The 12,121-nt window shown below is 39.8% G+C and overlaps 1 protein-coding gene across 1 annotated transcript; it reads right to left on the bottom strand.

Annotated features, from left to right (window-relative positions):
- Window positions 1–1,010: 1,010 nt before the first annotated feature.
- Window positions 1,011–4,910, bottom strand: LOC149003683 (G-type lectin S-receptor-like serine/threonine-protein kinase LECRK3). Its single transcript, XM_089138402.1, has 2 exons — window positions 4,376–4,910; window positions 1,011–3,223 (listed from the first exon to the last, which is right to left on the bottom strand). The coding sequence occupies exons 1-2, from the start codon at window positions 4,859–4,861 to the stop codon at window positions 1,274–1,276; spliced, it is 2,436 nt and encodes an 811-aa protein (XP_088994528.1). The 5' UTR covers window positions 4,862–4,910; the 3' UTR covers window positions 1,011–1,273.
- Window positions 4,911–12,121: the final 7,211 nt, after the last annotated feature.

Raw genomic sequence — 12,121 nt, 5'->3', positions numbered from 1 at the left:
TAAGATTGCTACTACTGTCATCTAAGTTCTTCTTAGCAAAGAGGTCAGAGTTCAATTCTCCCTACCAACATACGTTCCCATATCAAACATATAGAAAAATCGCCAATTTCCTCACTCGCTCACTAATGAAAGCCCTTATAGAAGCCTTACGAATAGTCTAATTGTAAAGAAGATGTTGCTTTAACGGAAAAAAAAAAAAAAATACTATTATCATCCAAGTTTTTTATTTTTTTATAAAAGATCATTATATGATTGTTCAATTGATAATGACCAATCCTTGTGAAGAAATCAAGGGTTTGTTCGTCCTGGTGGTAATTGTGATGGTCCCCTACTCCCACTAATATAAAACTACTAGTTCCAACAAAAGAAAAAGTTTTTTGATGGAATATTATTCTTATCTAAGTCATTTAGGAAATTTAACTAGTTGTCAAATAATCCGATGGATGCAAAACTTTATCGTATGACACATGTCATACCAGGACTGTTACAATTTTGTAATACTGGCCATGTTGATAGGCCCAAGGTATGATATTGTTTTTGAGTGATAATTTTATTTTGGATTCTATACTTTTATTATCTTCAAATACAGTACTCTTAGAACTTCTGGATAATTTTTTGTTCAATACCTTTATTTATGGATTGAGTATTCAGTCTTAAGGAATGAAAATTTGTTTACGACGACATTTCATATGCATGAGGGAGGGCAGTTTGGAAAACACCCAAGCGCTGTAAGGGTTTTTGAAACTTTAATTATTTTGTTTATTATACTGATGATATACGGGCATTTTTAGTGTCAATTATCAATCTCTATTGGACCAAATTCTAAGAAAATTTGGCACAATTGATCCAACGCTAACTTCACTTATCACATATCTGATCCATGATTCTTCCAACTCTCAGGCAATGTGTTCATTGTTGACTCGGGGAAAGGTTTGAGATTGTTATGGTACACATTGGAAGAAGGATGTAGAAGGTTTCCTTTGATTCTTTCTGTGTCAAGAGAAACAAAAGAAATTGGAAGAAGGAAAGTAAGACTAGTTCTCAATTCACTAAAGAAGCCTTCAAAATGCCAAGCTCAACCTTCTCCATGGATTACAATTCAAAGTGACAAACATTATTGGTAAGTATTGGATTCAAGTCCTAAAACCAAGAAAATTTTGATCACAAAATGGAGATCTAAATTACCAACCCATACAACAAATGGTAGATAATGACAAAGCAGAGAAAGAGGAGTCGCTAGACATTACTTGCTGGATGTAGAAACAGTGTGGTTTTAACTTTCAATAGCTGAGATGGAAAGATAAGGGTAAGGAGGCATATAAACTTCAACAGTTCCTTCTAGCATCTGCACAACCATCCTCATAGAGGGTCTCAATGATGGCTCTTCTTGGATACACCAAATTGCTACTCTCAGTAGCCTCTCCAGCCTTCCCAAATCATTCATTACTTCAATATCATTTTCCACCAGGGCATCTAACCTTCCTTCTTTATAGCAATCATATGCCCAATCGGTAAGAATTGCTCTCTCATCACCACCCATTTCCTGTTCAACACTTTTTCTACAACAAATGATCTCCAATAGCATGACACCGTAGCTATACACATCTACCTTAACCGTGATAGGCGTGTGCCTAAACCACTCAGGTGCAACATAGCCTTTGGTCCCTCTAATGGCTGTGTTAGTTTGACTCTTACCAGTCATTAAGAGCTTGGCCAATCCAAAGTCAGAAATCCTTGCTGTATAACAGTCATCTAGAAGTATGTTTTGAGGCTTTATATCACAGTGGATGATCTGGCTACTGCACTCTTCATGCAAATACACAAGTCCTCTTGCAATACCTAATGCAATCTGGATTCTTTGGTTCCAATCTGGATGAGGGGACCTAAAAAGGAAGCTTGCTAAACTGCCATTGCTCATGAACTCATACACAAGCAGCCTGTGTTGTCCTTCCTCACAGAATCCAATCAATTTGACCAGATTCTTATGATGGGTCTGGCCAATCACAGTCAATTCAGTCTTAAACTCCTTATCTCCCTGTGGTACCACTTTGTCTAGCTTTTTCACAGCTACAAGTTTAGAATCCAAGCCTAAGACTCCTTTGTAGACAACACCAAAAGCTCCACTTCCCAGCTCTTCCTTGAACCCATCTGTAGCTTCGTCCAGTTCTTCGTAAGTAAAAGAATGCAGATTTGTATCAAAAGAACTTGGTTCACGTACCTTCTTTGTTACTTTCTTGTGGTACGTCAAAACCATCATAAGAATTGCAACTAGAAAAATTAAATTGAAAAACATCGAGCTACCCAATAGCACAGCTGCAACAACACTGAAAGAACTTCTATTTTTCTCCTCTCCAATGGCAACCGTGGGAGGCTGATGACCTCTCTGGGTGATATTACCTGCTGAGACTTTGACGAAACCCTTCGTACTTATATCACTCCTCTGTCTTCCATTTCTAAGTGGTAAGGTCTTCTTCCAACAGAAACCACCGTCGATATTAGCAGCTGCACATTGACAATCATACAAGCAAGAGTTTTGGCACTCATTGTCCGTGTAAGGGTAAAGCCTTATATAGGTTGACGAATTCGGCCAATCCATGTTAAGCAACTCCTCCATTCTATACAAAACCTCAGGGGATTCTGATCCATTTCCATTGCATCCTTCTAGTATGAAGTCAGGTTTGCAACCACTAAATGTGTTGGTTGAATCAACCAACGAATATTGATTTGGGCATTGACAAACAGGTCGATATTGCACAATTTTGCAAATGCTGTTATAACCACAAAACCCTTCCCCAACATCCTCACTACTAAAAGAGCATATGTCATCAGGCATAGACCAGACAATAGACCAACTTTCATTGGCATTGCTACTCATTGAGGACTTTGGTCGAGCATATTGCGTGAAAATACCATCGAAATCCATGGTTGCTCGGTGGTAATGGGTTTTGGTCGAGGGTATGCTCCCAACAGTGAGGTTCAATAATATGGCTCCTGTTATGTCACTAATATGAATGGTAGCTGTACTCTCATTGAAGACAACTTGATGACCAGATCTATAAGTATTGCTTACATAATAAGCAGCATAGGCGTAACCTCCTGGTGACGATATAGTATTCATAACAAGATTTCCATCACCAAGCAGGCGGAGCTGGAACCTTCCTGTGGAGTAATTGGTTGGTTGTTGTTGTTGTCGAGAAGAAAGCGTGCTACCCAGTTCTAGTACCTGTTGAAAAGATGTAGCAAAAGCAACAGATAGCATAGTGAGAAAGCTGGCCAAATAATAAGTTTGGATCACCTTCCACTCTAGCGAGCATTAAATCACTACACAAATTGTGTGGGTTCAGGCGGAACCTACTGTTAAATATTTTATTATATTTTAGTTCAATTATTTTAAATTTTTTTAACATAACAATTACTTCAATACAACTTTACAAATATACAATGTTATTAAAACAATTTATTCAATAATTAAATTTAAAAAAATCAAAGAAAGAGATAATACCCACTTTAATATGATGTGAAAATAAAAATCGATTAGTTCAGTAATTAAATTGAAAAAAATCAATTGGTTCATCCTTGCATGATAAGGGCCTGTTTGGTTGCACAAATTCAGAGATTTCAAATCTCTGGATTCACAAATGAGAGATTTTTACCCGTTTGTAGTGTGAATCTATGGATTCATGAAATCTAAAGATTCATATTTTTATACTAAAAATGTGAATATGTAGATTTATGGGTATGGGATGAAATCTCAATTATAAAAATATTAAACATTTGAACCCTGACTCCAAAAATATTTTTTAAGCATGAATCTATAGATTTCATTCTAAAGATTCAGGCAGCCAAACAGTTAATTTTATGAACCATGACTCCTAGATTTATAGATTTCAAATCTGCTGATCCATGATTCAAAAAATTGATGTTTGGTTAGCCTCAAATCTATCGACGTTCATAGAGTTCTATTGGGTTATTCTGCGTGAATTAACAAATTTCATTAATTTTATACTTACGGTGGAATCCATGGATTGCACCCAATACCCAAGAATGGCTTAATTCACATTTTAAGGGGGAAAAAGTGAAATCCTTGGTATAAATCTCGATTCATGAATTCAAGGATTTGAAATCTCTGGATTCAAATTTACAAGCAGGCCCTAAGATTTCTAAAATATAAACTAGAAAATTTGAGAGACTTAAAGAGAAAAAAAAATTAGAGAAAGAAAGAATGAATATTTGATAATTATGGGGATGATTTAGGAAAATTTCAACGTACTAAAAACAATGGTAAAAATAAATGAAATAAAGGAAAGATCCATTTCACTTAATTAAATCCAAGAAACCTTTAATTTTTATTATATTAAAAATAATACAACGATACCTGGGATGGGAGGATGGTGTCACTTGGGTATTTGAAGCTTTCCCATACACGCACAGAGTTGTCATCTACAAGGACGAAGTTGCCAGTGTCAAGCATTGCAGCATACTTGGCGTTACCAACGGTACTGGATTGGGTACTCCATATCTCCTGACCTTGAGGGCTATTGAGCTGGAGCTTACCATCAAGGGTAAGCTGAACTTTTGATTCTCTAGGTGCTGGTTTATCTCCATTTGCATACCAAACTACAGTCTTTTCAGGTATTTTGTCATACCAAATAGCAAGCAAGAAGTCATCTTGATTGTTGATAGCTTGGAACCCAAATGTAAATTCACCTGAAGGAGAGAGCCATGAAGAGTTTTCACCCCCTGCAGTGAGAGATGTGCCCAAGGTCACAATATTACTGTAAGTCTGAGCCGAAGCAGAGAAGGGAAGACGAAGAAGAAGAAGAAGAAGAAGAAGAAAAATCAGAAGAAGATTGTGAACCATAGGAGCTAGCTTGAGCTTTTTTAATTATCTAGGGAAGGGAAACAATTGAAAACTGATGTCAGGGCTGCAGTATATAACAATGGGGGTTCAACTAAAATGCTGCGTATTAAATCTGAATACTGTGCTGTCAAAGGTCAAGATCGACTGTCCGCTTCCCTTTCGCAAGACCATTCAACCACTAGTGAAATCGAAATCTCGACCATTCAACTACTTGCAACTAGCCCAGATAACACGGTTCAACTTTAGTGCTAAGTCCACAACACTGACCCAAAATCTCGACGTGTCAATCACTTGTAGGCAACAAATACTGCACATTTAATGCTCACCATTCAAGTCTCGACCATTCAGATAACATGGGTCGATGACTCGACGACGACGGTTGAAGTGCATGAAATTACAAGTTCAGTCAAGGCGGCTTCATTGTCGTAGCATGGTAGAATTTAAACGCGTTAACTGTGATGGCATCATCATTCGTCCCCCTCTGGATTTCTTCAAAGATCTTAATTAATGTAAGTGAAACTATTTCCTAGGACAATTCAGACTTGTGAAATTAAACCTTAAACATGACATCAATGTTGAAATTAGTAGAGTCACCATAAGCTAGATGATCAACATACAGAGAAAGATTTTTCCATTCAATTTTCTGAGGTATTTTCAGTTTTGAGTACACCCTAACAATAACAAATTGACCAGTCCCATAACTTCATAAACCTTCAAGAACAAGTGCGGTTCTTGATTCTCTGATTTTGTAAAGTGAGAAGATGGGTGAAGGGAGCATGTCTTCACCCATCTTTTAAATTTATAGGTTATCAAAGGATAATTTTACAATTTAAATCAAGGGTAAAACAGTAATATAACATGACTCGCGGTTGGTTTTTTAGGTATTCTGAAAATTATACAAATGCCACCTCATTAGTTATTCTGAAATTTTACATCAGTTAATTGATAGCTTGGAACTCAAATGCAAATTTATCCACATAGGAGGTCAGAGTTCGAATCCCCTCGGGGTTAGGGTGAAGCTCGCCTATATTAATTATATAAAAAGCGCCTTGAGGATGTAGTCGTGGTGCGCACTAGCTGGCCCAAATGAACCTCATTAAAAAAAAAAATAATTTACCAGTTACTTTAAAAAATGTAAGGGATAAGATAATAATTAAGATATAATTCGAGGAGGCATTAGTAATTATCCTTAATATGTATTGTATTTTCAAAATTTACAATAGTAGGGTAAAGTCATCTTGATCAGTTGATTGTTGATAGCTTGGAACCCAATGCAAATTCACCTAAAGGAGAGATTCATGAAGAGTTTTCACCCCCTGCAGTGAGAGATGCCCCCAAGCTCACATTACTGTAAGTCTAAGCGGAAGCAGAGAAGGGAAGAGGAAGAAGAAGAAGAAGAAGAAGAAGAAAAATCAGAAGAAGATTGTGAACCATTGGAGCTAATTAAAGCTTACAACATCTTCAGGAAACTGATTTTGAGAGAATTTCAGCAAATGCGTTAAGTGATTTTAAATATTGTCATTGGTGCGACGTGTTACTTCTTCCTCACAATATCACATTGGTCTGTTTTCGCCAAGTTGATGATGTCTCTGTCCTAGTCATTTGAATTTGAATGCATCCATTAATTTTTCTGGTAAGGTTTTGATTTCTTCTTTATTATGGTTGACAATGGAAATTGCCTTTCTTTACCATCTTCTAAGTCTTTAGACCATGTCAACAAGTCAACAACGCATGTGATTGGCAGCTGAGGCCATTGCTGTCTATAAAGGCTCTCAAATCTGAACTAGATTTCGGTGCTAGTACCGCTGGAACAAGTAAATAACATAGAACACTAGCTGTTTTCATCTACATTTAATCCCTCTATTAAACTCCAACTGCAATGATGGCTGACCCCATTTAATTGGAACAAGGATTGGTGATGATGATGACGATGAAATCCAACAGCAATATTAAGTCTAAAAAAAACATCACCGAGCGGGATCCTGCAGTTGTATCAACCAGAAGAAACTTCTACATACTGTAGAAGATAAAAAATACTTAGGTTGCGTTTGTTTGCAAAAGTGGGGTGGGAAAAAAGGGGTGAGAAAAAAAAACATGTGGGTCCTACATGTAGTGGGGTGAGGGAGAAGAAAAGGAAAGGAAAGGGTTTTGTGGAAAAGTGATGGGGTGGGTCCCACTTTTTACTTTTCCCAACTTTCCCACAAAATCCCACCAAATATGTGGGGTTTTAAAATAGCATGGGGTGAGAAAGTTGAACTACCACATCAGCAGACAAGGTTCCTTGAATCAAGGAACCTTGTCTCCCACTTTCCCACCCCAAGCAACCAAACACTCTACCATTTTAGGATTTAAAGGAAAAGTAAGAAATTTACACATTTTTCAAGAATTTTCCCACCCCTTTTTTCCCACCCCACCTTTATTCCAGCAAACAAATGCAGCCTTAGGCTGCGTTTGTTTGCAGGGTTAAAGTGGGGTGGGTAAAAAGGGGTGGGAAAGTTGTACCCGATTACCACAAAACCCCGAATATTTACCTGTTTGGTTGCCTGGGGTGGGAAACTCAGGCGACAACTTTGGCCACCGTGGAATCCCTGTTGGGCTCATTTTTCCCACCCCAGGCCCTCTCAAAATCCCACGATTTTGATGGGGTTTTGAGGGAAAAATGAGGGAGAATTGAGAAGACTGGCGGGAGATCTGCAACTTTGGCGGGAGCTTCGGTGGAGATAGAAAATGACGGAGGAAGTGGCCGGCGGCAGAGGCTGAGCAGAGAGAGAAAGAGGGAGCGCAGAGCAGAGCAGAGAGAGAAAGACAGAGCGCAGAGGAGAGGGAGCGCAAAGCAGAGAGAGAAACAGAGAGCGAGCAGAGGAGAGAGAGAAACAGAGCGCAGAGGAGAGAGAGAAACAGAGCGAGCAGAGGAGAGAGAGAAACAGAGAGCGAGCAGAGGAGAGAGAGAAACAGAGAGCGAGCAGAGCAGAGAGAGAAACAGAGCACGAGGGAGAGAGAGAAAGAGAGCGCAGAGGAGAGAGCGAGCAGAGAGAGAAATAGAGTGCGAGCAGAGGAGAGAGAGAAACAGAGCGCAGAGGAGAGAGAGAAAGAGAGAGCGAGCAGAGAGAGAAATAGAGTGCGAGCAGAGGAGAGAGAGAAAGAGAGAGCGCCCACCGAAGAAGACGACACGGACACCCTTTGCAACTGTTGCACTTTCCGCCGGAGTAATCCGCTTGGATCCGCTGTGGCGACTCACCGGCATAGCAGAGACAGAGAGAGAGAGAGCGCATCACTCAGAGCACCTCCCACCTCCCACCTCCCATCTGAGTATTTACCTGTACACGATATACATATGAGTAAACTATAGGGAGAAAAAAAATAATGATAATATATCTTTAATTTAAATTACTTTTACAATCCCACCCCATTCAACCAAACAAGTATTAAAACTTGAAAGTCCTCACCCCATCCAACCAAACAAGTATTGAAACTGGAAAAATATATTTACCCATTATTTTTCCACACTTTACTATCCTGTTTCCCACCCCACTAACATATGGGACCCACAAGTACAACTTTCCCACCCCTTTTTTTCCAGCAAACAAACGCAGCCTTAGGGAATTCTCCAGCATTCACTTTCACTGACAATGTCTTCACAAGCTTTTGGCCATAGCATTTGCCTTAGAAGCTGAGCTCAACCTGGAAATAAATGGGTTAACCAACCATAGGGATCAAGGATTATACAATGTGAAATAGCCTAATCATTTCAGGAATTCACACTGCAGAAAGAATTAAATAAATGGAGTACCTGAAGTGAGGCTTCCGCAGAGTCATCGATGTTGAAGCAGGCAATGTATTAACAAATGGAGTGGTCAATGCAACAGGCTTCGCAGGAAGAAGGGGGAGCGGGGGGGAGGAGGAAGAAAACAAAAACCATCAACCTCCTTCCTCCCCCCCCCCCCCCCCCCCCCCCCCCCCCCCCCCCCCCCTCCCTTCTTTTTCCCTTTTCCTTTCTTCCCCCCCCCCCCCCCCCCCCCCCCCCCCCCAACCCCCCCCCCCCCCCCCCCCCCCCCCCCCCCCCCCCCCCCCCCCCCCCCCCCCCCCCCCCCTCCCCAATTCACCCCCCCACCCCCCCCCTTTTTTCTTTCTTCTTTCTCCTTTTTTTACCCCCCCCCTTCCCCCCCCCCCCCCCCCCCCCCCCCCCCCAATATTGAGATAAAACCCCCCCCCCCTCCTCACTTCCCCATCCCAATTAAAAAAACCCCCCCCCCCCCCCCCAAAAAAGGCCCGCCTTTGTTCCCCCTTCCCCCCGAAACAGGTTCCAGGGAATCATGATTCCAAAAAAAAAAATCCATTTGGTTCTCTTTTGACTCGGAATCAGGATTTGTCCATGATTCTATTGGAACCCGTTTTTCAGTGTAAAAACCTGATTTTATTGGAAACCACCTCTTGAGGTGGTTTCCAAATAGAATCACCCAAATCGAACCATGGTATAAATTTGGGAGACTCAAACAGAATCACTATTATCGGGCTTTTCTGGATTTTAGGGTTCAGCTCTGCGAGGTTCTCTTCCGTCGAGCTCGAGTGCTGTTCAGCTCCATCGCCTTCTTAAAAGCTTTCTTCTTCCCATTTGGCTTCCATTCGGAGATTTCTTCTTCCCATTTCTGCAAAATGGCGTCGTGGTTGCCTCTGTTTTGGTGAAGCTTTGGTTGAGCTCCTGCTACCGTATTTCAGCTCCATCGCCTTCTTAAAAGCTTTCTTCTTCCCATTTGGCTTCCATTCGGAGATTTCTTCTTCCCATTTCTGCAAAATGGCGTCGTGGTTGCCTCTGTTTTGGTGAAGCTTTGGTTGAGCTCCTGCTACCGTAGTTCAGGTTGAGCTCCATCGCCTTCTTAAGCTATGATTTGACTTCCATTCAGTGATATCTTCTTCCCATTTCTGCAAAATGAAGTTGTGGTTTTCTCTATTTTGGTGAAGTTTTGATTGAGCTCCTGCTACCGTATCTCAAGCTCATCCTTGAGCTCCATCGAGGTGAATCGCAAGTGCAGTGTCGAGCTTCTTCTTCTGCAACATCTAGGTGAGTCTACCGTTGCCTCTGTCTCGCGAGCTCTGTGGTTGAGCTTCATTGTTGAGCTGTATTTGGTATTATCGGTTTTCCATTCTATCATTTTTTAACGTTTTTTTGTAAACGCAGGTGAATCAACAGTCTTGCATCAACCTGGTCCTGCATCTTCTTGTTGTTCGGCTTCTACCAAATCGAAGGCACATATAGAGTAGCTTTTATTTCAGATTTCTCTGTTATTTTGGTTATGTGTTCTAGTTGCATCTGGGTTAGGAATATGTCAAGTTTTGTCATCGATTGATTGCATTTATTATCTCATATTTATTTGTTTTGGAGGTTTTTTGAGTATTATTAAGTGTTGGTTAGTCAAGGGGATAGTTTGATTACTAGTTGGTATAGTCATTATTTCTATTATTTGTGTAGCCTCTCCAATCTCTAATATTTTGATCAATGATAATCATGCAATAGGTGTTTGTTATATTCTGAGAATTGCATCCCTATTTTGAGAGTTCGTATCTTCACACTGTTTGTAAATTTGTTGTTGTAAATGTGATTCTTGTGATTATGTCATCAATTCCTTGCTGTTTCTGTGGACTTCAGATTTGCTTACTGTTTGTAAACGAATTATTGTAACTATAATCATCAATTCCTTCCATACTAATATATAGGGCTTCAAATACCCTACTTTTAGGTCTTCTAGGGTAATTAAGTGGTGGACGAAGCTATTTCGGGGCTAATGTTATGGGTTGGGGATCGGACCAATAGGATTCAGGGTAATTGGCTTAGAGTTAGGGTTTTAATGGAATTCAGGTGAACCTTGCTGTAGTTGAGATTTCGGAGTTGATCTTCCAGTCGGGGGCTGTGGGAATTAAAGGAACATAGGGCTGAATTTATGTGGCAAGATTCCTAGCTTGACTTCACCCAGATTATCTGTCTATTAAGGACCAACTACTTATTGGAGAAAATGTACCTTCCTTGAATGAAGTCTTCTTTCGCTTAAACTGGCTGGTTTGCAATTCCAAATCTTCTTTTCCTGCTCCTATCAAGGAGAATTCTGCCTTTCTGACTGACTGTGGAAAACCCTCTATTAGGGGTCATGGACAGACCCAAGGACATGGTGTGGTGACATTGGTGTGGTGGACAGCAACAAGATAAGTCCTCTCACCACTCCTCTTTCTGTGAGAAACCAACCACACTTTTAATATTTGTTGAGCGAAACATTGCAAAATCGATTAAGCTCATGAGTTAGCCAGCACTGCATTTACAGAGAGTACTTGTGGCACCTTTTTATTGGCAATTATTCCAATAATCTTAAGGGATCCTGTGGGTAGATGGAAATTGGAGGGAAAGAAAAGGAACCAAACTTGGGATTTTAAGGGTTGTTCGGTTTTAACAAAATCTATATGGGTAGGGTAATTGGGAGGAAAGGTAAAATTAGATTATTTCAATCTTCATGGGATGTAACAAAAATAATGGGGAAAGTATAACTAAGATACATATAAAAAATATGGATTGGATCTTGAACGATTCTCTTCTATCTCCTTCTTGTTCTTTCTCTCTTTCTTTTCTTCTTTCCTCTCTTTTCTTTTCTTTTCTTTCTATTTTCTTTCTTTTTCTTTTTGCTGGATTTTTTTCTTCTGCTAGAAACAAAGAGCCGAATGAGTCAGAATCAGACGATTAAGTTTTAACATTTACTGTTTAAAATGAAGTACATTAATTAAATGTATGCTTTTGAGTTTGAAATGTACTTGGATTTGCTTTAATTTTCTGCTTAACTTTGTAGTATAATTGTCACAATATGTGAATTCTAGTGTTAGAATTGCATCCCTATTATAATTGTGTGGATTTACTATGACCATCATTTTGGTATTAAGTACATCATCTGTTTCAGGATGTCAAGCCATAGTGTAAATGATGTGACAACTTCTTACTTGAAGTATAAGAACAAAAGATGCAATTGTGGGAAACTTGCAGCCGTCAAAATTTCAGTCTCATCCAGGCATCCTGATAGGTTGTACCAAGGGTGTGAAGACTACCCAAATGGATGCTCTTTCTTCCGTTGGTGTGAGCCAATTGGAGAACATCACACACCCTTAGAGACATCCAGTGGTATGCAGATACAACAAGATGTGGATGTGAAAGATGTGTTGAAGTCTCAAAAGAAGAATGTGCAACATATGAAAATTTTAGTTCAAGATATGACCATGGTTAAACTA

This window comes from Hakea prostrata, chromosome 10 (assembly GCF_041222555.1).
Source record: "Hakea prostrata isolate BN-2017 chromosome 10, UWA_Hpros_2, whole genome shotgun sequence".
Taxonomy (NCBI): domain Eukaryota; kingdom Viridiplantae; phylum Streptophyta; class Magnoliopsida; order Proteales; family Proteaceae; genus Hakea; species Hakea prostrata.
This window is presented reverse-complemented; position numbering and strand designations above follow the sequence as displayed.

Coding starts and splice junctions, on each gene's coding strand:
- LOC149003683 (XM_089138402.1), bottom strand. CDS start 4,861: ATGGTTCACAATCTTCTTCTGATTTTTCTTCTTCTTCTTCTTCTTCTT. Junction 3,224..4,375: donor ACACCATCCTCCCATCCCAG/GTATCGTTGTAT, acceptor TCTTTTCAACAG/GTACTAGAACTGGGTAGCAC.